Source organism: Mirounga angustirostris, unplaced genomic scaffold (genome assembly GCF_029215605.1).
Source record: "Mirounga angustirostris isolate CCGP_5_RB_7025 unplaced genomic scaffold, mMirAng1.0.hap1 SCAF_13, whole genome shotgun sequence".
Lineage (NCBI taxonomy): Eukaryota > Metazoa > Chordata > Mammalia > Carnivora > Phocidae > Mirounga > Mirounga angustirostris.
The window spans coordinates 16,279,568-16,304,290 of NW_026991721.1; the positions used below are offsets into that span (position 1 = coordinate 16,279,568).

Here is a 24,723-nt window from a genome sequence, read left to right on the forward strand (position 1 = left end):
CTCTGAGCTGTTGCAAAGACTACTATCGAGCCTCGAGTCCTGTGGATCTTGGGTCTGTGCTTCACCCAACACACTTAGGAACAATGCTGATCTGTAGCTCTAGCCATTCATTCATTCATTCACTTACTCATTATTGGCCATCCGTGACTGAGGGCTTTGTCTGGAAGCAGGGACGGTGGCACTGTGGGCCACAGAGGTGCCTCGGGATCAGAGTTGTTCCCTTGGTAATGAGGACAGCTCAGTCGCCAAGAGTTCTCGCGAGCCAGGTACTGTTCCGTTTACTTCTGTGTAAAGGGCACAGCCTCTCCCGCCCAGGCCCAGCTCTGGGGAGGGCAGTGAGAGTCTTCTTGGCAAACAGTCAGCGCTCAGTAAGTGTGCGTTGCTGCCGTTCCATAACCAGGGGCACTTCCTACTATGGGTCAGCCTCATTTTGTAGGCGGAGGGAACAAGCCACAGAGAGCTTAAGTAACTTGCACAGGGCCACACAGTTCCCAAATCGCTGGGCCAGGATTTGAACCTGGGCGGTAGGTCTTGTCCCACAGCCTGCTTGATTAACCCTTCAGGAACTGATGCGGAAAGAGCTCAGACCCAGAGTCAAAATGCCCACCTAGCTAGAGATCCGGGGCAACCACTCACCTCACCTCCACCTGCTCTATTTACTGATCTCATGAAATGGAGCGTGTCATCAACCTTGCCTTTCTGAAACCACTCCCCCACTCCCAACAGATAAGATGAAGAGAGCCAGGCATTTTGCTCAGAAGGAGGGTGCAGGGTGGTGGGATTTGGGGTGGGAGGCACATTACCGGTCACAGGGGTTTAAATGAGCCCAGAGTGGGTGGGGGCGTTGTTTGTAGGAGCCTGGTTCTTTTAGGCTGACAGGCTCCCAGAGAGTCTCCAGGACCCCCAAACCACACCTTCACCCCCACTTCCCCCACAGGATGTGCAGAGATAAAAGGTCTGACAACTGTGCCTCCCACCACATGTCCAGGAGCCCCAGATAAGATCTTTGTCCTGTGACAGTGCAGTTTAGAGCAACATCCCGGAGACCAGATCTTAGGGTGGAGGATGAAGAAGGTGGGTGTGTATGTGGAGGGGGTGGGTGTCCTGTGCAGGGGGAGAGAGAAGGGTGGGTCTAAACTGGAAGCCCAAATCAAAAGTCACTAACCATCATCTGTAAAATGGGATTAATCATGCCGCTTTCTTAGGCTGTTGTGAGAATCAAATGAGTTAATGCTCGAAACTCCTTGAGCACACGGTGCCTGGCACGGAGCGGGCGCTCAGCAGATGGTGACCATTGTTGTCACTGTGTTCCCTACACACTTGGGTGTCTACCAGCCACAGCAGTCCCTTCCATTTTAGACACTGGCCTAGGCCCCAGGGGATACCCCGAGGATATTTAAGACAGTGTGGTTTGCCAACCTGCGGGGGTGTTGAGAGTCTCAGGAAAGGGGCGCAGTCTTCAGAACTTGCCAAGAAAGTCTTCCCGGGTGGCGTGCGGGCCCTCGGCTTCGATTCTCCAGTGCCTTGTCCCGGGGCGTCAGTGCGCCCCCCACAGGCAGTCCCTGGGAGCCTTGGCCGGGGAGCCCCGGAGCCCAGTGGCCCCAGCCCCTCTCCCCCTCCCGCCCGGCGGCCCCCCTCGGGGGCGAGGCAGCCGGCGCGTGGGAGGGGACGGTGCGCCATTGGCTTGGCGCGGGACTGAGAGGAGGGACCAGCGCGGGCCGCCAGACTCGGGTAAACCCCGGGCGCGCAGGACGCCGCGCGCAGTCCCGCCCGGCCCGGCCCTGCCCTGCCCTGCCCCGCGCGGGCGGCACGATGTGAGGCGCCCGAGGGCCCGAGCGTCCCCTGGCTCGCCAGCTCCGCGCAGCGCCGGCGCCAGCATGCGCTAGGAACGTAAGTTCTGTTCCCCGCCGCCGCCTCCGAGCCCCGCACGCTCCCCTCCCGCCGCCGGCCGGTGCCTGCGCAGCGCAGCCCAGCCCCGCGGGGCTTCTGCCGCCGCAGTGACCGCGGCGGACCTGGGGACCCCGTGCGCGCGAGCTGGACGCCCCAGGACCTCTTGGCCCCGGCGGATAATGCCAGGACTCCAGGGGTCCCCCCCCGCAAGGCGCAGCCCCGCAGCCCCTTCGGTTACCTTCCTTGGCGCTCTCCACTCGCCGCCCTTCCCGCTGCCTCGGTTTCCCTCTCTCCCCCGGCTTTCTGCCTTCGCTGTCTCCTCCCCGTTGGACTGTTTTATTTTCCCCCTGCCTCCCCGTCTGCTTCGGAGCTAGAGAGAAAGAGGCAACAGCAGTTTCTGTCTCCCTGGGGTCTGACTGTTGTCCCCGCGCTCGGTTCTCTGTCCCCTCCCCCCCATCGCCATTGTTCCCCGGTCCGAGGAGTGCGCGGCACAAACTTGCGAGTGCCCCTCCTTCTGTCTTCGCCCCCGCAGGGCCGCGGACGGCGGTGGCGGAGTTCCCGCTGGCCGGACCCACTGGTTGGGCGGGCCGTGGGGGCGCCCAGCCGCCCGGAGCTCCCCGCCTGGTCCCCAGCTCTCAGGCCCGGGTCTCAGAAAGTGGGTGAGTGCCTGGAGCTAGGAGACGAAGGACACAGTGGAGGAGGAGGAAGCCAGACTGGGAGAGACCCTGGTCTCCGGGCCGGCGAGGGAGGAAGGGGTGGGGGTGGGGGAGGAGGCAGAAACCGTAGCCGCGCCTAAGCCCCAGTTGTTGGGTGGGAGGGTCCGGGAAGCACAGGTGGAGACGGCCGCCCCCCAGTCTCCCCTAAGTCGCGCGCTCAGCGGGAAGGTGACAGTGTGGGGCCATTGGCCTGGCTCTCGGTGGGCTGGGGCTCCCTGCCAGGGGCAAAATACTCGCACCCATCCTGGGGCGGGGTTGGGGGGTCTATCGAGGAACTGCCAGAACCCCGCGCGCATCCCTGGCGCGCCCGGCAGGGTCGGGCGCTTGCGTTGCCTCCCCTCGTTCCGCCCTCCCCGCCCCCACCCAGTGCCGGGCTCCCGCCTCCCCCTCGCGGCCCCAGGGGAGCGGGTTTCTTCTCTGGAGCAAGGTGGGCGGGGTGGGGGGCTGGAGCGCGCAGAGGCCAGAACCCCGGGGCTCCTCTGGAGCCAAGGCCGCGTGGGCTCCCCACCACCGCCCCGCGCTTCCTGGTTGATTTCCTTCGGACAAACTTCCTGGTGGGGCCGTCCTGCGGGGAGAAGGCATCAGGGCCGCGGGGATGGCCACCTCAACGGTGCGGCCTCTTGGACCTACACCTCTGGTGGCTGGTGTAGAGGGGCCCACGACCCTCTGCAGCCCAAAGAGCCCAGGGACACAGAGTGGGGTGGGGTGGGAGGTGCTGGTGGAGCGCCAGGAGGGGACACTCCGTGCCTTAGCCTTAGCCGAAGCTTCACACCAGCCCCACGCTCAGCCCCGCAGGAGGGAAAGTTTTTCTTGTTGGGTTGTTAGGAAATAAGGCACTGTGTATTCTCCAGGTCTCTGTTATGCCATCTATAAAATGGGCCATCTGGTCCTTGAGGTCCCCTCTGACTCCATTAGCCAGGAGCAAGCTGCCCTGGCTTCTCTTTTTCTGCCCACGTGTTGTGGGTTTAATCAGTTCTTCCAAATTTGGAGTGCAGGGCTGGGGCCCAAAGGCCTTCACCCATGTCTGGCTGTCAACACCTGCTGGATCCCTACCCCCAGGCTCCAGCTGTAGCTTCTCCAACTCTGTACTCTGCTGCCTCCCTTCCCCCCGCAAATCTTATGCTAGCCACCCCCCCCCCCCCCCCCCCCCGCCCCAGAGAAAGGGCCTGCCCCTCACTATGTGAGGGTAGGAGAGCAATGAAATTAGCAGTGACCCCTGATATGCATAGTTCTCGACTCTTCTTTCCTTTGATTGAACAAATTGTGGGCCCTATACCAAAGGTGATTTAGTGAACCAAGTGCCAGACAGTTCGGGGCACTGGGAAACAGCTGAGAACAAAAAAAAGATTCTTTCCCTCATGGAGTGGACACGTAAATGGTGGGGAGGGACAAATAATAAAGTAAAGTATATAGTGTATGGGGGGGTGAGGGGGGAAAAGTTGAGTGTCAGGCATGTTGAGGCTGGGGTGGTTTTGCCATTTTAATGGGGTGGGGTTGTCATTTTAAATAAGGTGGTCAAGGAGGCCTTCCTGAGGAGGTGACTCTTGAGCCAAGGCTCTGAAAGAGTGAACTGTGGGGATAGCTTGGGGAAATAAAGATCCTGCAGCGAATGGCCTGTGCAAAGGCCCTGGGGCTGAAATGTGTCCGCCATATTTGAGAAACTGTAAGGAGCCACTGTGGTTCCAGTGGAGTGAGGGGGTGGGGCAGAGATAAGAGGCAAGGCTGACTGAAAAGGGATAAAGGATGTCCCTTTCACAGATGAGGGAAGTGATGCTCAGAGACGACCTGAAAGTCTCCACAGGACATGCAGGAGCCACAACGGCAGGGCGGGGTGCCTGATGTTTTGCGTCCTGGTCCATACTATTTTCACTTCACCCTGCATCTCAGCTATTCACTGGCAACACTGGTTTGCGTCCCTGCCAGGGTCAGGCCTGGCCAAGTGCCAGAAACGTGGAGGGGAGCCACCCAGGCTTAGTACCTCAAGGTGTTCTGTATCCCTGCCACCCATTGTCAGCCGTTGTGAGCGCCTCAGGGCAGCATCTTCCTCCTGACCCAGCATGACCCTTGTTCCCTTCCCATTTCCTTCTTAAGGCCACCCCTTGTAAACACCCCATTTTGTATCCATGTGTCGCTCCTTGAAGGGGACTGAAGCTGGTACGGTCAAGGGGGAAACGGAGGCAAAGAAGCTGAGTCTCCTAGCCTGAGAATAACAGCAGCGACGTTATTACTGAGCATTCACTATAAAACGGGTACCATTCTAGGTGTTTTTGTGCATCTTCTCATCAGTGGGTTGTAGGTGTCCTTATTACACCCATTTCACAGATGAAACTGAGGCCCACAGAGATGGTGTCACTGGCCCAAGGCCATGCAGCTAATAAATGGTAGAACCAGGATTTAAGCACAGGCCTTATGAGTCCTGATCTACTCCTTTGACCCTGAGCCAGAGCCCCAGACCCTGGGGGGAGATGATCAGTCCTGGACTGTTGTTCTTGCCCATAGCATCCTGGGAAAAGTACAGGGACCCTTTTGCCTGCCTCCCTCAACCCACCCAGAAGGCAAATCACCTCCTGCTTCTGGAAAAGTTGGCTTAAAATGGTGGAGCATCCCTGCAAGGAAGTTCGCCTGCCCCCTTCTTGTCCTCCCATTTGGGAGGTTTGGAGAGAGGTGGGAGGGGCGGTGAGGGGGATGGCATGTGTCCGCTGCCCCCTCACCACAGCCCTGGTCCCCGGAAGCACCAGCTGCCTTTGAGGGCCCTGAGTGGTCACTGGGCTGGTGGGGGCCGGGCAGGCCCATTCCCCGTTGAAAAGGACAGAAATTCCCCTTGCACTCGCCCTCTGTCAGCAGGGACAGGGATGACCCAGTGACATCTGAGTGGTGACGGCTGGCCGTCGGGGGGCTGAATCCCCCTTGCACAGCAGCCTCAGACCCGGGGGGTGAGGCCCAGGGATGTCCCCTCCTCAGCTCTGCTCTCCCAGCCTTTCCAGGGTGCAGGGAATGTTTATTTTTGGTCCCCGAAGATCTGGAGATGTTTGTTTGTGATGAACGTTTGGGCTTCCCTCTGCCACTCTGGAGATCAGGCACCTTCAAAAGAAAGAGAACTAGTAGATAAATTCTGTGTGTCCCCAGGGGCAGCCCAGCAGCTGGGGCTAGGGCCTCGTGTCCTGCCGGCGAGTGGATTTAGAAGCCACATCGGGAACATGACAGAGACCACACTCCCAGTTTTCCTTAGATGAGGTGCCCGAGTTCCAAAGTCGGGCCCTGGTTTAGCTGCGGTGGCAGACAGAATCTCTGGGGACCTCAGCTGTCCTGTGTCCCCGCTGGGCCCCATACCAGCTCCCATGTTCCTAGAGGTTCTTGGAAATGGGACGTGGAATCCCTTCCTTGAGTCCGGGACTAGGTCTGTACCTCTGGCGGGCTTCGCGTCACGCCCCCTCCTGTCCCCCTCCAGCTCTACCTGTCGTCCCACCGCTCGCTTCCACCCTGAGCCCGGCGGCGGGGGCAGGTGATGGATGATGCGGGACCAGCTCCCTGTCTACTCATCTACTCGAGAGGCAAGGCTGACTCAGGCAGGCTCGGCCTTTAGAATGACTATGCTCTCGAAGGACGCACCTCCAGGAGGCTCTGCTGCTGCAGCCTCGCCTTGGCTTGGTGCCTTCGCCCCGAGACCCACATGACCAAACCTGCACCCGGGAAGCCACGGCGATGACGTCAGTCATGATGTCAGTCAGGCATCAGGCAAGCCCCCTTTGTGTCCTGTGACTTCCTGGTTTCGCTGTAATTCTGCCACCAACCTGGTAAGTCAGGCATCTTGACCCCCATTTACAGCGCAGGAATGGAGGGTCTGCATGGCTAATGGGCCCCAAGGCTCAGGCTAGGAATGAACATAGGTCCGTTCACGCCCACGCCTCTCCAGCACAGCCCTCGAGAAGTGAGATTCACTCTGCCTGAGGGCTCAGGCTGGGGGGTTCTGGGTTGGGGGTCTTTGAAAGGCCTCTCGGCCAAGGAGCTGATGGGCTGCCCCAGGAAGGGACCACGGGGTGGATGATGGGGCAGGGGGGCTCTGGACCTTCTAGCCTCCCTGGCCTCCTTGCTGGCCCTCTCCCCTTGCCCCCCCTTCTCTCTGACCGCCCGCCCGGAGGCCCCCTCTGTCAGTGCCCCCTCTCCTGGCGCTGCGTGGTCCCACACCCCGTTTCCAGCTATTTTGCTCCAGTGTGATAAGAGAACAATGGGTCTCCCCGTAGCCCTTCCCTGGTCTTGCTGGAGTCACAAGGCCTTAACCCAAGAGAGGCTAGACCCCAGGAAGGAAGGAGTTCAGATACTGGCAACCTGCCGGGGGCTTTCAAGGGGCGATGTGAGGAGGAAGATGGCTTACGGCTTAGCTCTTCCTAGAGGTCAGGTTCACCAAACAGCACCCCAGGCCCGGCACACACACACAGACCATCTCCTCTCAGGATATCCATTTATAGCGTAGTTAACTTGCTCCCGATTTCAGCTCTGCCACTTAACCCTGAGAAGCTTGATTAAGTCCCTCAGGCCTTAGTTTCCTCGTCTGTAGAATGGGGGTGACAGTACAGCCATTCTCATGGGGTTGTTTGGGGGCTGCCAAGAATTCCTGGCCTGGAAGTACTTGTCCTCTGCCTCCAGCCCTGGGGTGGATGCTCTCGGGGGCAGTTCCTGCCAGATGGGGAGGGACAGGGGGGCACCGTCCCTCCAGCAAAGGGTCTTGTTTGAAAAGGAAGTGGTTCTTGGCTGTGATGTTCAGCATCACAGTGACTCCACTGCATCACCGGGAGGCTCAGCAGCTGGTGGGTGTGCTGGGCCCCAGGCCCCCTTCCTCTGTGCCTCCCCCCCGCCCCACTGCTGGTCAGGTTTCTAAGCCAGCCCTCATGGGCACAGTCTCCATGCCGGGGACAGCTCTGCAGTCCGACTGTTTCTATGGAAACCAGGCTTCCTGGGAAGGCTGCAGGGGGTGGGGAGAGGTCCTTTGGGACCAGCATGGGAATGACGCCCCAGCCCCACCTGACCTGCCGCCAGGACAGGGCCTTGGCAGCCGCCCCATAAGCAATGCCGTTAATTGCTGTCCTGTATGGAGCCCATAGTAGGTGCCGGGCCCCCTAATTGCCTTTGCTCAGGGTCTCATCACAGCCCCGTGAGCTAAAAAATAGTACCGTGGTTTCACCAAGGAAGAAATGGAAGCTCAGAGTGGTTAGGAAACTTTCTTGAGGTCACAGATAAGAGAAAGAGTTGAGGTTTGAGCCCAAGCTTGCCTAATCACTAAGTATATGCACCCCCCCCCGTTCTCCCCTGACACTTGCACCCCTGATAAGTCTCTCTGTTCCCGGCCTCTCTAGTCATGACCCCCTCTGTCTTGCTGCCACTGGGAGCTCTTTGGGGATGTTCTTCCTGCCCTCAGATGTCCCTGCACTTGATGGGAGGGGCAGGCAGGGGCGTGGTGGGGGGGGCAGTGCTGCAGGGAGTCAGATCTTGGCCAGCGGTCAGGTGGGGGAGCAACCCCTTCCCCAACTCACGACTTGGTGACAAATATTTGGTGAGCTCCTCACATGCCAGGAAGTGTCCCAGGCTCCGTGAGCAAGACCTACAGAAAGCCCTGCCCCGGGGCGCTGATCTTCTAGCGATGGCCACAGCTTTTTGAGGAGGGGGGCATCGAGAGGTCTCACCACACTGTCTCCCCCAGTCCTGACCCCCACCATTTCCTGGGCACTGCATGGGCCAGACCCTTCGCCAAGAGCATCCGTACCCACTCTCCTATGTCTTCAGCACCCTAGACCCACTGGTCCGAGGCCACCGGCCCGTAGGAGAGGTCCGATTAGAAGCCAGCCCCGCCTGACTGCAAAGCCCCTTTCCTGCACTCGCCAGCCACTGGCTCGTTGGCCCTCTCCGGGCCTCAGCTTTCTGCCTCATCCAGTGTGTGTTTGGAGCTTCCCCTCCCCTTGGGCCCTGCCCCGTCTAACTGAGTGGGACCCCGGGTGTTCTGGGTGGGGTTAAGGAGGCCTACTTCCTGTGGCCCGGCTGCCCCTCCCTGGCCCATGCCGATGGAGCGCCCACCGTGTGCAGAGGTGCAGCAGGGAGATTCTCGGACTAGGCAGCAGCCCTGCCTTCAGATCGCGGGGTCTCCGGGAGCCCAAGTGCCCATGACGGGACCAGGGTATGGGCTGGAAGTGGCCCCCCGTGGCCACCCACACTGAGACCCACGGGAGTCCAGGCGACAGAGGAAGAGGATGTGTCCTGGGAAGGCCCCTGAGGAGGGGCTGTGTGGCCCTGAAGAATAAGGAGGGTGGAGGTGGGGAGGAGCAGGGCGCAAGGAGGACCTTCCTGGCTGGGCAGTGGTTCAGAACTGGGAACCACCATGAAAAAGGACAGGGACTTGCTGGCTTTATTGGGAATCAAGGTCGGAGAGGCCCGCCAGGCGCAGAATGTAGAGGGTCATGAACTCGGCCTCTAAGGGGCTGCAGGCTACCTTGTCCCAGCTCCTTGCTTGGCAGGTTCTCCTCCACCCGCCCCTGCTCTTAGCCTCGGGCAGCCTGGCACAGGGGAAGGGGGGAGCCCTGGGGGCCCTTCGAAGGGCAGCTGGCTCTGGAAAGGAAGCAACGGCCCTATCAGGCCGCTGTTCGCATTGTGCGCGGCTCAATGGCCACATGAAGAACGGGAAGTAGGAGTGTGGGCAGGCAGGGCACTTGGCCCCGGGCCCTGCGCATGTTCCCTCTCCTGGGCCTCCCGCACTCACACAGAGGGAATGTTCTTATTAACCCCATTTCACAGGGCAGACACTGAGGCTGGGAGAGCTACAGGGAGCTGCCCGAAGCCCTGCGGCTGGTAAGAGGGCAGACCCAGGATCCGAACGCACCCCCGGCTCAGCCGCGGTGCAGGGAGTGGAGCGGAGGGAGGTGCCCTCTGTCCTCACCTAGGTTAAAATGAGGCCAGGCTGAAAAACACCTGTGGAGTGGGAACGGGAAGAAAGTTCGAGGGCAGGTCTGAGGGGTCCATGTATGTGGTTTGCCTTGGGGGGGCATGGGGGGGGTCTGGCACGTGCTTAGGGTACTGCAGCTGTCTACCTGTGCTCCCCAGGCGGGGCCCCATGCTGTGGGGGAAGAAGGGACAGAACTCAGTGCTCAGAGTAGTTAGCTGTGCCAAGGCAGGTGTCGGGGACCCTACTCCCTGATTTCACTCTCCCCAGGAGGCCCTAGGGCCGTTTGAGGGTGGTGAGCTCCTTGCTGGCGGCTGGGCTCGGTGGGGAGGCCACCGTGGGTCCCTCCAGCCCAGGTGCCTGATGGCGGTGCCTGTGGATGAAGCCTGTCCCCCCTAAGAGTCATGCTGGCATCCAGTGGAGCCCAGGCCACTGCAGTCCCCTTGCTGTACCCCGTCCCAGGAGGCTGGCACTCCCACAACCCACAGCCCTTGCTTTGCAGGTTCGGGCCTGTGGTGCGGAGGGGAGCGTTGTGTGTGTGTTGGTGGGGAGGGCTCTTCGGGCAGAGGAAGGCAGCTGACGCTCTGAGCGGGGGTCACTGAGACAGCCTGGGGCCTGGCCGGCTTGACCTGAGTGCCACCTTACGCCACGGGACGGAGACCTGTGCGTAACTGTCAAACTCTGGAAACAACCCAGATGGCCTTCAGTGAGTGACGGGGTCAACCAACTGGTGCATCTTCCGCCATGGAATATTACCCGGCCCTAAAGAGGACCAGGCAGGGGAAGCACCCAGCAGCCCGAACGAGTCTCAGAGGCATTTTAGCATTACGCGGAATGGAAGAAGCCGGTCTCAAGTGGTTCTCGGCTATATGAGTCTATTTATCTAATGTGTTTGAAAAAACAAAACCAAGCTAGAGTGACGGCCCGGAGATCAGTGGCTGAGGGGGGCGAGAGGGGAGGGCAGGTGTCCTGATTTGCAGGTGGTCCTTCTCTGCATCTATACATGTGCTAAAAGTCATGTAACTGCAACAACAAAGAATGTCGGTTCTGCAGTATGTAAATTAAAAAATGAAAGGCCAGAGGGGAGGCTGGAAGAGGAAGGAGGGTGAGGGCTGGGCGCCCCGGTGCTTTCTTGGCTGAGGCCCGGCGAGGGAGGCGGGCCCCGGCGGTTCCCAGCTGTGGCTGGCAGCTCTCGTGGAGGGCTCCCAGGCGGTGGGAGGGACACCAGGCTGATTGTTGCCTCGCTCTGGAGTCACGAGAAGTGGTGGCAAGTGCTGAGGTGTGGGGACAGTGCCCGGCCGCCCGGGGGAGCAGTGTGGTTAAACCCTGCCTTCTCCGGTGGGGCTGGCCACCCCCCCATCAAATGGTCTTGGGCATTGGAACTGTCTTCATCGTCAACCCCGGCCACCTCCGTGCCCCCAGGGTTGGGGGGGGAGGGGACCGCATAGTGACCCCCATTTCGTAGATGAGGAACTAAGGCCCGGGGGCTGGACATCACTCACCGGAGACCCCGAGGCCGACCAGCGGGTGTCTGTGGGCCTCTGTAGAATGAGATGCTGGAATACGGCATGTGGTGCTGTCGGGTGGGGGGTCCTGGAGTTACTCAACCCTGTCTCTGTTGAACTTTGTTGACCTTGGTTTCCTCATCTGTAGAATGGGTGTAAATCGTTCCCATCGCGTGCCGGGGATGGGGGGGGGGGGCTGTGACTAGAGGAGCCCAGGGCCACCCCTGGGCCAACTCTTGGAAACCTTTGCCTCACTGGAGTCCACACTTTTGTCTCCTTTGCATAGGTTTTGTGCTGATTGAAGGCGAGACCAGCAGTCACCTCATCTCTGTGTCTCCCAGCCCAGTGCCTGGCACAAAGTAGGTGCCCAAGACTGAGCCCGAGGTGGAGCTGGGGGGTGGCTGGGGAGTGGGGGCTCTGGAGGATCGTGAGCAGACAGGGGTGGGGAAGAGGCCGGTAGTGGGTGTCTCCGGCCAGAAGGCTCTCCTGGCCATCCTTCCTCTGGCTCTCCTGGGTCCTGGGGACACCCCCCTCCCCTTCTTTCAGTCCTGGCAGGTTTGAAGGAGGTTGTCTGCGAGACAGGGAGGGAGGGCTTGCTGGACAGAGAGATTATCTGGGCAAAAGTTCAGTGTGGCACCTGGACCCCAGGACTTGGGCAGATGTTCCCTCTTCTGGCACAACTGGCCCGGACTCCTGTTTGCCCCCACCTCCCAGGAACCTTTGAATGTGGTCTCCACCTGGGTCCGAATGCCTTTCCCAGGCCCACACACTCCCCCAGGGCCATCTGTAAGGCTCCAACCAACCTGATTACCCGGGGTGTGCCATGTCCGTGGAGGCCAGATGGGCTCACACAGCTGGAAGAGCTTTAGGGACATCCTCCCCCTTCCATTTTATAGATGAGGAAGCAGAGGCCAGGAAGAGGAGAGGCCCTTTCATCAAACAGCCAGGTGGTTAAGGAGCCAAGTACTAAGTCTGGGCCCCCCAGATTTCTTGCCGGTATTCCAGATGCTGCCCCAGGCTGCCAGGGAGGTCTCACCAGGCCCCGGGGTCAGGTCTGGCTGTCCCTGAGGTCTGGGAGCTGGGCAGGACCTGTGGCTGAGGCTGGTGTCTCCCCTCCGCCCTTGTGTAGGCACCAGGCTCCAGGACAAGATGGCGGCCAAGCAGCCCCCACCTCTCATGAAGAAGCACAGCCAGACGGACCTCGTGAGCCGCCTGAAGACCCGCAAGATCCTCGGCGTGGGCGGGGAGGACGACGACGGGGAGGTACACCGCTCCAAGGTGGGCCGAGGGGCCTGAAGCTGGTCACACCCAGGGGTCCGCCTCTGAACACCCATTTGGGGAGGCAGGTCTGGCCTGCCACTTGGGAGAAGAGTAGCCACGGCCTGTGGAGCTGCGGGAGCCCTGGGACTTAGCGCCTTTTTTTTTTTTCTAGGAACTTAATGGAGATGTCAGGGCAATAATAACAAAAATGAAGACAGATCATTAGAATGAATTTCGTGCTTATTATGTGCCCATTACTGCACCAGTTGCTTTATAAGTATGATTTAATCCTGCTAGTCCTGGGAGATAGTTATGAACCCCTTTTATCGGTAAGGAAACTGAGGCTCAGAGAAGTCAAGGTCAAGCCAGTAAGTGGCACAGCCAGGCTTTAAGCCTGTGTCTAGCAGACCCCTGAGCTTTAATCTTACCCACCATATTTTCAGCTTCCCGTAAGCTCTGGTGTCAAGAAGAGGCAGAGGGGGGTGGCCTCAGTGTGACCTTCCCAGCCTGGGGGACCCTTTGGCTAAGCAGAAGAACCCAGGTGGGTCCCTGGGCATGCCAGGGGCTCAGGGAGGGGAGTGAGTGGGCTGGGCATGCCCCTGACCCCTCTTTGTCCACAGATCAGCCAGGTCTTGGGCAATGAAATCAAGTTTGCTGTTCGGGAGCCTTTGGGGCTGAGGTGAGCGTCGAGCGTGGGTTTTGGTGGGTGCCGGGTTATAGGCAGGTGCTGCGTGAGGCCCCGCCTCGTCAGCTTTGCCCCCGTGTCCCTGTGCCTGTGACTCCATCCCATTGCATTCCCTCCCCCTAAAACCAGTCATCCCTGGACCTCTTGGCTGGAGAGGGAAGGGTCCCCTGGGGCCTGGAGGTGGCAGCGAGTGGGCCTGGCTGTGACTTTTCTCTCCACGCCCCCAGGGTTTGGCAGTTTGCTTCTGCTGTGCTCTTCTCCGGCATTGCCATCATGGTGAGCCCCCCTCCCGCCCCCCAGGACCTGGCCCTGGGTCTGGCTCCCTATGTCCCGCCTCCGGGCCTCTCCTGGGGGCTCCCCTCCTGCCTTGGGGCTGCCTCTCCCCGCATGGCCCCGTGCTGAGGCCCTGCCTGTCAGGGCTCTCTAGCTCCCTCCACAGTCCCAGCCTGAACCCTGCCTGCTCTGGAGCATCCTGGATCGCATGGTCCATGTTCCTGACTCCTTGCCCCTGGGAATCTAGAGCCTTCTGTCCTGACACAGGGGAGTGGGGGACAGCCACGGCTCTGACACTGGACTACCCCAGACACCTCAGCCTGGCTTCGGGGCGGGGGGGAAGAAGGAAGATGTCCAGGGGGTGTTTCAGCAGCAACCCCCTCCCACTTTACTCTGAACTGCCCACCCATGCCCGCAGGCCCTCGCCTTCCCTGACCAGCTCTATGATGCCGTCTTTGATGGAGCCCAGGTGACCAGCAAGACCCCCATCCGCCTCTACGGTGGTGCGCTCCTCAGTGAGTATTGCTAGGACAGACGTGATGGGCAGCTGCGGCCCAACAGAGACGGAGAGGAGCTTGGTGAAGCCTTTCTTTGTGCAGGGGCTCCCCTTCCCAGCACCCAGCACCCCGCCTACCCCCTTCAGTCTCTGCTGGGTGTGTGCTGCCATCTTGTGGCCACTGCTGGAATACACCCAGGGGACGGGGCTGCGTCTCTGCCATCTTCTGGGGCAAAGGCTTACCGAGTGCTTACTGTGTAGTGCACCCCCTGGTCATTGGGGTGCGGAGATGAATGAGGCTCAGGCCCTGCCCTCCAGGACCTCGCCACCTAGAGGAGGAGGCAAAATCAACACAGTGTCTGGAAAATCCCTCCCACCCTTGGGCCTCTCGTTTGAACCGTCCTGTTTCCTCTCCGATTTGAGTCACACACAGTGCCTGGTAGGAAGCTGAAGTACAGCTTTTAAAGCTTAGCACAGGTAGCGTCCGTCCTCTTCACCCGAACATTCTATGGCTCCCTTTTGCCTGCAGAATAAAGGCCCAGTCCCTCCACCTGGCTTTCGGGGTGGTCTGTGGGGTGGATCCAGCCGACCTTCCCAGACCTGCCTCCCCCAGATCCCACAGTGGGCCCCGGACCCCAGCCACATGTCATGATGCCCAGCCTTGCTGTTTCAGCAGGCCTCCCTGCCTCTGTACACGCAGTCTCCCCAACCTCGTGCCCATGGCGCCAACACCCATCCCTCAAGGGTCTGCATCGGTACCGGGGGAGGGGGCAGGGGCTGGTGGTCACTGGGGCGCCTTCAAGCCCTTCACCCAGGCAGTGGGAGACCTAGGGTTATGCGGTTAGGTCGGATGACGGATGAGTTTTAATTTGGGGAGTGTGCGTGGGGGTGGGGGATGTAGAAATCTGGGATCCCGCCCCGCTCCCAAGGGGGTGGGTGGATCAAGCTGCCGGCTCCCAGTCTAGCCTTCTTCCCCCGCCCCAGGCATCTCCCTGATCATGTGGAACGCTCTCTACACGGCCGAGAAGGTTATCATCCGATGGACTCTGCTCACCGAAGCCTGTTACTTTGGGGTCCAGTTCTTGGGTGAGTCCTGCGGTGGTCAGCGAGACAGGGAGGCTGATGGGGTGGGGGGTGCGGGCAGGGCAGCTTGGCCCCTGGCTCTCCAGCTCCTGCCACTTGGCTTCCAGGAAGGGATGGAAATCTGAAATCTGTCTGGGGGGAGGGGCTCACGCGGCCGTGTTTACCTGTATGTCTGCACACTAGTGCTCACACTCTGGACACATACGTGTACCTTCTTGAATATACGTCATGCGCGTCCACGGCCTCCCACACGCACGTGCACCCGCAGCCTCCCCTAACCCATCGCTCACTTGTGTACCCAGCGCAGGTCGACAGCGCATACCCAGTGTGGCCCCCACGCTCGCCCTCACCCCCGTACCTGCCCCGTGGGGGACATCAGACCAGACATGTCCGTGAGGTCCGGCGGCCGGCAGGAGCCCCCGGCGCAGCAGGTCAGCCTGTGTTGGGGGCTGAGGCACACCCCTCCTCTGACCTCTGTCCCCTCCCGGTCTTTCTCCCGCAGTGGTCACTGCCACGCTAGCTGAGACGGGCCTCGTGTCCCTGGGGATCCTGCTGCTTCTGGCCAGCCGCCTCCTTTTTGTCGCCATCAGCGTTTACTACTATTACCAAGTCGGCCGAAAACCCAAGAAGGTCTAGCCACTCGCTGGGCCAGGGGCCCCTGTGGAGCAGGGAGGCCCCGGGACCTCCATTTCCCTCTGGCTCCTGGAAGGCAGGAAGGACCCCACTCGCCTTCCTTTCCTCCTGGGCACCCCCAAATGCTGTGATCTCCTGGACTTTCAGGTTTGGGGAGAGACAGAGCCTCGGCACCTCTGCCCTTCGCCCCACACAGCACCGCCTCCTTTTCTTGGCTCTCTTGGCCTCTGGATCCCCTGGATAGACACTGACTGAAGAGCTTGAGTCATGGGGTATTGGGCTAAGGCGAGGCTCCTGCCCCTTCCGCCAGGAGGCCCTTCTTTGGTTTGAGAGAGGTGTGCCCTGCTCCCCCGTCCTCCCCGCACCCCCACCCAGTCTAGTGCCCACACAGCTGAACGTGGCCTCTATGTATGCCTGGGGAATCTGACCGCTTGACCCTGTGCCCGTACTCGGCGTGGGCCCTCGCCACCCGTGGGAGCTGCCGTCGGCCCCGTCGGCGCACGTCCCGGCCCTTTGCACAGCCCAGCTGTGGGGCTGACAAGCCGGGATGGCTGTCTTTGAGCTGGTACCTCCCTCTTCAGCCTCTCTGTGAGGCGGGCCACCTGTAGCCAGAGCCTGTCCCCAGCCCAAGCCCGGCCACCACAGGCTCTGTCCTAGGACCTTGCTCTAGGCTGTTCTGCCTCCAGCCCAGCCCCTGGAGGCTCCCAGGAGCCGCCTCCCCGCAGCTGGCCTGGGTCCAGAGGCCACCAGCAGCCTCCCTCCCCCCCAGGCCGGCCCTGGCAGTGGGCACAGAGCGAACCCTGTGGAGGCTCCTGTGAGTGATGGGGTTTGGAGATGAGGAAGAAAGAGAAGCAGCGGCATTTCCTGGCCCCTTGGTATGTCCTTCAGGGTCTGCTGTCCGCTTGGCTCAGCCCCCTCACCTACCCTCACCCTCTCCCCAGGGTGCTGCCCTGAGACCCGGCGGGCTAGGACTGGGTGCCCTTCCAACTCAGCACAGGAAATAAATAGAAATATCTCAGCAGGCCTCGCTCACGTCCCCCACCCCAAGTGCCCTGGAGGAGGCGACGAGCGGCTCCCTCGGAGCTGAAGCACCCCCTGCCGTCCCGCCGCGCCCTTCCCGGCCCGTGGGCCCCCGTTGTCTGTCACTCCCCATGCTCCCCTTCCCTCTGGGACACAAGCATGTGCCCCAGGCGTGGTGGCCCTCATGTTCTGGGGACAGGTGTGGAGAAAGGCAGCCCGGGCCCCGCACTTGCTTCTCGTCTTGGAATCGAGTGTGTTCGGTGGGGCGAGGTGGGTGGTCTGCAGGGGCGGCCCGGCTCTGGCTGCTGCCGGCTACACCCCTGCCCGGGAACCTTGCCCTGTCGGCGCCGGGCCCACTGTCCCTGCAGCCACGCAGCTGGTCCCCAGCAGAGCAGTGCGACTGCTTCTGTCCCACAGCTGAGGGGAGAGGCCTCGTGAGTCGGGGAGCAGACAGGGACCTGGTGGCTAAGGAGAGGCTGGGCTCTTTCCTCACCTCCGTCTCCTGCAGTGTGGGTCCCTGCCCAGAATCCGGCTGCTTGCTCGCCTACCTGTCCTCCAGGGCCACAGTCCTGTCCTCCTGACGCAGGCCTTTTAAGGCCTCCTGACGTCGGCTCCTCCTCCGACGGGTGATGGGTGGTTTGTCCTTGTGCCCAGTGGGCATGGTGGCCGGCCGGGAAGTCGAAAGCTCGGGCTGGCCAAGCGGCCTCACCGCCCGCGCGGCCTTGCCCCTTGGGTGGTCAGGAGGGCCTGCCGGGATGACGCTAGCTTGACATTCCATGCTGCTGGCTTGGACATCGGCGCTAGGCCCAGGGGGAGGGAGCCTGGCAAACAGCCATGTGGTCTGGGGACATGGGGCGGGGGCACATTAAGGCAAGGAGCCATTGCTGGGATGGAGGCAGGGACGATGGAGAGGGGGACCCACACATCTGAAGAAGACCCAGGGTGGGCCCAGCTCTCCATCCTGAAGGCTTGGGACGACTCCCCCCGACCACCACCACCCTCTACCCTTGTCCCTGGAGCCCAGCACCCTCCGGCCAAGCTCCCGCCTCAGCCCCCATCTCCCCCCACCCCAAGCAAGACCACCTTTCTTCACAGTCACTATTTATTCTTCGTTCCTTCTTCTTTTTGTAAGAAACAGTCACAAAAACCAGTGCAAAACCATCAGTGTGGGTGTCCTGTTTTATATTACAAAAACTCCTCTTGATATAGAATATAAAAAGGGGGGGCTCCCAGGAAATAAACATGATAAATTAGCTCTGCTATCTACCGCAAGGAACATTTACAGTTTTCAAAATAGACTTTCGACCTAGGACCCACGGGGGGAAGGGAAGAGGGGGCTTCTGGGAGATGGGGATGCTGGGGCCTTGGCTGGTTTGGGGTGTCCGGTCTGGGCCCCTTAGGCATGGAAGGACGAGAGGGACAAGAGAGCCTCCAAACCCTTTGGATGGCTTCCCTCTTCCAAGAGGCAGGGGCTCTTCCCTGAGGGCAAGCACCTTTTGCCTGTCCTGGGCTGTATGTGGACCGGCCCAGTTAGATCTCAGTGCCTGGGAAGGGGGCAAGCCTGACTGGGGCTGGGCTCTAGTCTTCACGCCTCGGAATGGCTGCAGACAACCTTGCAGACCCCTACCAGCCTGGTCAGTGCTAGAGACTGCCCGCTCTCCCTTTCCAGCCCCGGTGTGGGCAGCGGCGGATTCGGGGCTCCTTGGTACCTTTCGGGAAAGCCCTTGGGGATGAGGCTCACCACCCGCCCTTGAACCTGCCTCAGCCAGATGTTCCTCTGGGACCTGCCCTGCCTCCCACTGATTCTCACGGGGGTGGGGGGTGGCAAGGGGTGGGAATGGACAAGACTGGGGGAGGGAGGGGGGCGGGTGCCAGAGGCCAGGCCCTTCTTACCTTGAAGGCCCCAGATTCTCCTGGCTGCTAGGGGACCAGATGGGACCCGGAGGCCTGGGATGCCCCTGGACTGGAGCCACACGGCTGCCCCGTGAGATCAAGTCCCGCTGTTTTTATTTTTGTCGACCTCAGACCAGCCATTTGCCTCTGCCAGGAAGCTGGAGCCAAGCATGTGGGTGGGTGGGTCTAGAGAGGAGCAAGCCCAAGGCCTTGCTCAGGCTGGGCTGGGCTACCAGCTGCAGGGCGCTCTGGGTCCTGGGGACGCCCAGTCGCTGGGGAGTTCATGGCATCATGTCCGGAGCTGCCAGGGCGGGCTGTTACAGGGACAATATGGAAAGCCCCAGCTTGGAGACCAGGAGGGGGGCCTGGGACTGGGGGGGGGGGAAGGGGGGCCAGCAGAAGGATGGGATGGGGAAGGGGAGAGTGGGGAGGAGGGTCAAACCCAACTTTTACAGCAGGCACAGAGCTCAGGGCTGCATCTCTAAAGGGGGTCGGTGGCAGAGCAGGGAGGCACAGGGCTCCAGCCATAGCTCCGTCTCTCCCAGTGGCTGGCAAGCTGGGAGGCTGGAAGCTGACCCAGGGCCTGGGATTCAGAATGGGCTCCCCCCAGACCCTGAAGGGGGGCTGTGGGGAGGAGAGAGGGCACCATGCTTACCCTCCCAACGCCATGCCTGTGGCAGACATCACTAATCAAGCCTTAATTGTCTGGCTGACATCACCAATCAAGATTATGCTGTCCTCCCCACCCCCTGACCCCAGGCCAAAGCTCAGATCCTCTGAACAGCCCCCGGCAGTCACTCCTGATTCACTGGGGTGGAGGCATCTTGCAATACAGTTGCCAACACTGGTCTAGAATGTGAGGCCTGTGTATGAGGGACTGGTTTGTGGGTGCTGTGTGGGTGTGAGTCTAGGGGAAAACCTCTCCCTGCCCGAGCCTGGAAGAAACACTCAGAAGTGTGCTATGGACCATGAAGGGACAGGAAGCCATGTGGCAGCAGAAATGAGATGTCTTGGAGCTCTTTAGCCTGCAGAAAATGGGGCTTGGGGGAGGCAATGTGTGGCCTTAATACTTTGGGAAGGAGAGAGAGTGAGTGGGATGCCATGGATGGAACCAGAGAAAAACAGAGAACTCTAATGTGCACTGAGCTGATGCTAAAAAATCAAAGCAGTCCGAAGACAGAAGTCTGTCTTGGGAGGTAGTAAGCTCCCCATCATTGGAGGTATGCAAGAAGAGGGTGGCGAAGTCTTGGCAGAGATCTTGCAGAAGACATCCAAGCCTCAGTTCTGGGTGGGGAGAGGAGAACCAGATGATCTTGGGGGTTCCTTCCAGCCCTGGGAGCCACAGAGTTGATGGAGAATAGGGAAGGGGTTGGGCTTGTAGGAAGAAGTGGGCAGTGTGGAAAAGAGACTGTCGTGTGTGTGTGTGTGTGTGTGTCCCTAGGGGCTTAGAAAGAAGTATGGGGAGGTGGGAGGGGAGCAGGGAGGACAGTCCAGAATTTTCTTAGCTGTGGAGCTGGGAAGTTCTTGACCAGCTGGCTTTCTCTCTCCTGGGGAAGGCAGGATGCTGAGGCCAGGGAGGGGTGTGAGCAGCAGATCTGCTGGGACCTACAGAGGCCTGGAAGGAGCAACAGGCAGCCGAGGGACGACTGGGTTCTTGTTCAGAATTGTCATGCATATGCTGTGTGACTGTGAATGAAAAAGTACCCCTCTCTGGGCTTTCCAGATTATTTGATCCAACAGATGAGGGAAGCAAGGACCCCGCCAGCTAGGCCATTCTTGGATCCAGTATCTGCAGCCCACTCTTGGCCCCAGCCTGGGGCAGGGATAATTCCATCCTCAGAGGACCAGGGGTTGAACGTAGGTTCCAAGTTCTTAAGGACATGGTGACTGAGTCTCCTTGGGGCCCCCCGGGGCTTTGTCGACCTCTGAGAGTTGCTTTTGCTTCCTTGTTGGCTAAATCCACACTTTCTTGGCATCTGGAGCTGAGGAGAAGGCCCAGGCCCGGGGCTGCCAGAGGCTGGTGGGACCGAGGAGGGAACCTGGTCCTGGGGTTCCTTTGGTCTCTAGTGCAGACTCCTCCCTGGGGTTCAGGTGCCAGGACCCCTGCAGAGAGCCCATGGCACCCACCCGGAGACCAGGCGGGGTCCATCAATCTGTAGTCTTGTCTTCATTTTGTTGTGTTAAAAAAATAGCTATTTTCCTCTGCCCCTTCTCCTGGCCACTCATCATGACCTCACCTCCTCCCCTGGGGCCAAGAGGGCAGGGGCACCGGGGAGGGGAGGGCTTTGGGTGCTGGGCAGTGATGGTGGGTGAGGCTTCAGGCTCCAGGCCACGCCCTCTACTGGATGCCCCGGAAGAGACACATGGCAAAGATCATGGCGAAAAGCTGCAGAGAAAGTAGAAGTTGGCTTGTCAGCCTGGGCTCCCAGCCAGGCACGGGGCTGTCCCACCCCAAGGGGAAGTAATCATCGGCCCAGAAAGGGGGCTTACCCATCGCTGGGCACACTCCTGCAGGAGGGATCCCTGACGTTCCCTGAGGGCAAGCACCTTTTGCCAGCCACTGGTCCCCTTCGTGCAGCATAGGCATGGAAAGAAGGGGGCTTTGGACATGGGTTCATATCTAGCTCCCCTATTTGCCAGCAGCAACCTTGAGCCAAACGTGTCCCTTCTCTGGGCCTGAGCCTGTCCTGAGGGCTTCCTGAGCGACAGGCCCAGTTCTAAGTGTTTTCTCAGAAACCTTTGACAGAGCAGGAGGCAAGGCACAGAGAGGTCATGCAACCCGCCTAAGGTCACACAGCTGCAAGGGAGCTGGGGTTTGAGCCTAGGCACTCTGACCCCACAGCCCATGCTGAGAAGTGCTGCGCACCCCGCTTTCTAGCTCACAGGAGGGGAGTAAGACTGAAGTATAAGGTGATTAATGAGGCAGTGATGCCCGTTAGATAGTGGATGTGGGAGAAAGTGCCCAGCATCATTAACAGGCCGGGAAGATGTAGCCCTTGCTAGAGTTGAGAGCACAATCGAACACCTCCCTAGGGCCCTGGGGGAGGCGGCGGTGGGCAGGCAGAGACCCAGATTCAGGGATGCCCCTCTGACCAGAATGGCTGAGGCCCCCACAGACAGGGGTCTTCTTGCAAGTAGCACAAGGGATAGTCCCCAGACCACAGGCTCAGGGCCAGATCTCTGGTCGGGGAATTGGGGTGGGGGAGGCGAGGCCGGGACAGGGATACAGCAAAAATCCCTTTTTGGGAGCATAGCTCTGCCTCCCATCAGGGTGCAGCTGGGCTTGTGGGTGGGGGGGCGGTGAGGACAGCAGGTCAAGAATACAGACATTGTCTAATAAGCCCCTAGTACAACCCGCCAGGCATGGAGTCCCCATCCTCTGCCATCCTCACAACGCCCCGCAGCAACCCCGGCCTGGGAGCAGGGTAGTAGCTCCATTTTGCAGAGAAGTCCTTTATGGCCCAGAGGCCCCATCTGGGGAGACGCAGAGCTGGAGTTAACCCCGAAAAGCCCGTGTTCTTCCTGCACGGGACACACGCCTGTGGATCCCACAGTCCCAGCAGATTTATCTGTCTCTCGTTCATTCCCCCCGCCCCGTCAGAGACTTTGTTCGCCTGGAACCGTGCTGGCATACAGTAGGGGCTCAATCTGTGCTTGCTGAATGAACGAATAAATGACCCCTCCCTCTGCCCCATCTCCAGTAGTCTCCACAAAACTGCTCCACGTGGGGCTAGAGGACACCCTGAGAAGGAGGGGCAGGGAGGCTGCCTGACTTCGTCTCCCCGCCCGCCCACGACTGGCTGAGGCCCGGGAGTGGTCTTTCCTGGAGATGGTCAGGCACCGGCTACGCGGTCAGTCCAAACTCCGGGAGGAGAGGTTTGAGATCCAGGAGCGGGGGAGGTGGGGAGAAAGGAGGGGCAGCTCCGCCCCTCGGCTGAAGCGCCACCTGGTGGCGGCGGCCGGAGTCTGCAGCTGCCTTCCTTTCGAGGGGGCTCCGGGACTGGGGCTGAAGGGGGTTTAATTAAGACCGTCCTTGTGAGGTCGACAGGGCCCCACAGGCCCTGAACCCCCCCGCAAAGAAAGGGCCTGATCTAGAAGCACAAGCCGCAGCCCCTCCCTCCAGGCAGCGGTGTTGAAAGTCTGTGGAGTTCTCTCTGGATCTCTGGGGAGGATTAGCCAGAGAGGAACAGGGATGGGGAGGCAGTGGGAGGAAGATTAGGGGGTGACTCTCAGAGCCTGCCCACTCACTGCCGGAGACTTGCTCAGATGAGCCCAGAGTCCAACAGTGACTCAGGCAACAGAGAGACCCAGCTGGGCTTACCGCCCCACAGTTCCCGCAGTGGGGGACCCATTTGGTCCTGGATTTAGGATGTGGAGACAGAAGTAGGCTGGGCGGTGCAGGCCATGGGGGATCTCTCCGGGACCCCATCTGTGCCTTGCTTCTGGGGAGCCGCAGAAGTGGGGGCTTTTACTTACCTCGATGGCCAGCACCCCTATGGCGAGGGCTCCAGCCAGGTAGACGTAGGTTTCAAAAGTGTTGAGGATCACTGTGTAACAGCCCTGGGAGGGAAGGACCAGAGGTGAGGCCATAGCTGGAGACAGTCTGGGGCCAGGGGCCAGCATCAGGACCGAAGCATGAAGCCTGGGAACTGGCCTGTGGCCCCAAGCTCGGGCAGCAGCAGGCTTACCCTGTCAAACCCCTGTTGGCACCGCTTGGTGGGGAGGGGGTGGGGGGCAGGAGGCTCATGAGCAGCAATTTGGCAGCATGACGCCAAAGCCCCTCCTGGCCCTCCAGCTCCTCAGGTGGGGCTGGGAACGGCCAGCCTGAGCACCGCATCCACCATAAACGCTTTGGGTAGCAGCCACAGCGATTGGAATAATGAAAAACTTCCCCCAAATATCTGGCCTCCCTGCTGCTCTCGAAAACCCAGGAGATCCAGGGGCGCCTGGTGGCTCAGTCGTTAAGCGTCTGCCTTCGGCTCAGGTCATGATCCCGGGGTCCTGGGATCGAGCCCCGCACTGGGCTCCCAGCTCCGCGGGAAGCCAGCTTCTCCCTCTCCAGCTCCCCCTGTTTGTGTTCCCTCTCTCGCTATGTCTCTCTCTGTCAAATAAATAAAATCTTAAAAAAAAAAAGAAGAGAAAAACCAGGAGATCCAGCAAGTGGAGTCATCATCTCTATATAGCGGTCCCTGTCAGATGGGACAAGGGTTCCCTGGGGGTCCACAACCCCCGTCATTCCCTGTTGAGCTACACCCACCCTCTCCACTCCTTCTTATTACCTGCCTGCTGGCTGAAGGATTTTGGTGTTCAGCCTCTGCCCTAAGGAAACAGCCCATTCCTCAAAGCCCAGCGCACCCTTTACCTCCTCCGGGCAGCCTTCCAAGACGAGCCCAGCCCTCCAGGCCCCTCTAAATGGATGAATTCCTGTGTTACTACTGCTCTTTCAAGCAGCGCTGGGGATATACACACTGAGATAAAGATGGATATAGACACACAGAGAGAGCACGAGCGATGCCCTCCACTGTTTACCATTGAACTCCAATGAGCAGAAATGAGGAAATCCCGAAAGAAGGTGATCCATGATGAATATTCAGACTCCCCCACTGGTATGAGTCAAACCCACCAATGCAGTTTTTCCAGCTCTTCTTCAGCCTTCCCTGGGTCAAGACAGTCACCCAGGCAAGTCAGGAATGTGTTCTCCTGCTGGAAACGAATCCAGGGCTCTCCCAATAGATGATGACCTTGCTAGAGAGGCCACGAAGATCACAGAGACCAGGCTTTGACTGACCGATGCCCTCACCTTGAGCCAGTCTTGCCCTACTCACTCTGCTCCAGCCCTACTGGCCTCCCTCTCTTGGTTCCTGGAGCACACCATGCTCCTTCCCACCCCAGGGCCTTTGCACATGCTGCTCTCACTCTCTGGCTGGAATACTCTTCCCATGCCAGGAGGATGAGAGTGTAGCTCTTTATGTCGACCATCACAGCAGCACCCAGACTCACAACCTGCCAGGGAGTGGGTGGGGAGCACTGGGGATAAAGCAGAGGAATGTGATGCTGTGAGGAGAGAGGGCTTAAGATCACCCAGACAGATGGGGAATATGGATGGTTTCCTATTGGTGGTCACCACTCTGGCCTGGAGTCAAGCTCTAGCAAGGTCATCATCTACTGGGAGAGCCCCGGATTCGTTTCCAGCAGGAGAACACATTCCTGACTTGCCTGAGTGACTGTCTTGACCCAGGGAAGGCTGAAGAAGAGCTGGAAAAACTGCATTGGTGGGTTTGACTCATACCAGTGGGGGAGTCTGAATATTCATCATGGATCACCTTCTTTCGGGATTTCCTCAT

General features: G+C 60.0%; 2 protein-coding genes across 7 annotated transcripts in view; one reads left to right on the forward strand and one right to left on the reverse strand.

Annotated features, from left to right (window-relative positions):
• The first annotated feature begins 1,717 nt into the window (after window positions 1–1,717).
• TP53I11 (tumor protein p53 inducible protein 11) lies at window positions 1,718–17,650 on the forward strand. Of its 2 annotated transcripts, XM_045893857.3 has the most exons (9): window positions 1,718–1,890; window positions 2,423–2,549; window positions 11,323–11,395; window positions 12,166–12,314; window positions 12,917–12,975; window positions 13,209–13,257; window positions 13,673–13,769; window positions 14,735–14,836; window positions 15,336–17,650. In XM_045893857.3, exons 4-9 carry the CDS (start codon window positions 12,186–12,188, stop codon window positions 15,467–15,469), a joined length of 570 nt encoding a protein of 189 aa, XP_045749813.1. In that variant the 5' UTR covers window positions 1,718–1,890; window positions 2,423–2,549; window positions 11,323–11,395; window positions 12,166–12,185; the 3' UTR covers window positions 15,470–17,650. The 2 variants fall into 2 exon arrangements, with proteins under 2 accessions (XP_045749813.1, XP_045749812.1); XM_045893856.3 differs by lacking the exon at window positions 2,423–2,549.
• TSPAN18 (tetraspanin 18) overlaps window positions 17,648–24,723 on the reverse strand; it is a 181,901-nt gene continuing 174,825 nt past the window's right edge. For all 5 annotated transcript variants that reach the window (XM_054511975.2, XM_064576607.1, XM_064576608.1 and 2 more), the window contains 2 exons: window positions 22,856–22,939; window positions 17,648–20,765 (listed from right to left, as the gene is read on the reverse strand). In XM_054511975.2, the coding sequence (XP_054367950.1) occupies window positions 20,718–20,765; window positions 22,856–22,939 (132 nt within the window). In that variant the 3' untranslated portion in view covers window positions 17,648–20,717. The remainder of the gene's footprint in view (window positions 20,766–22,855; window positions 22,940–24,723) is intronic.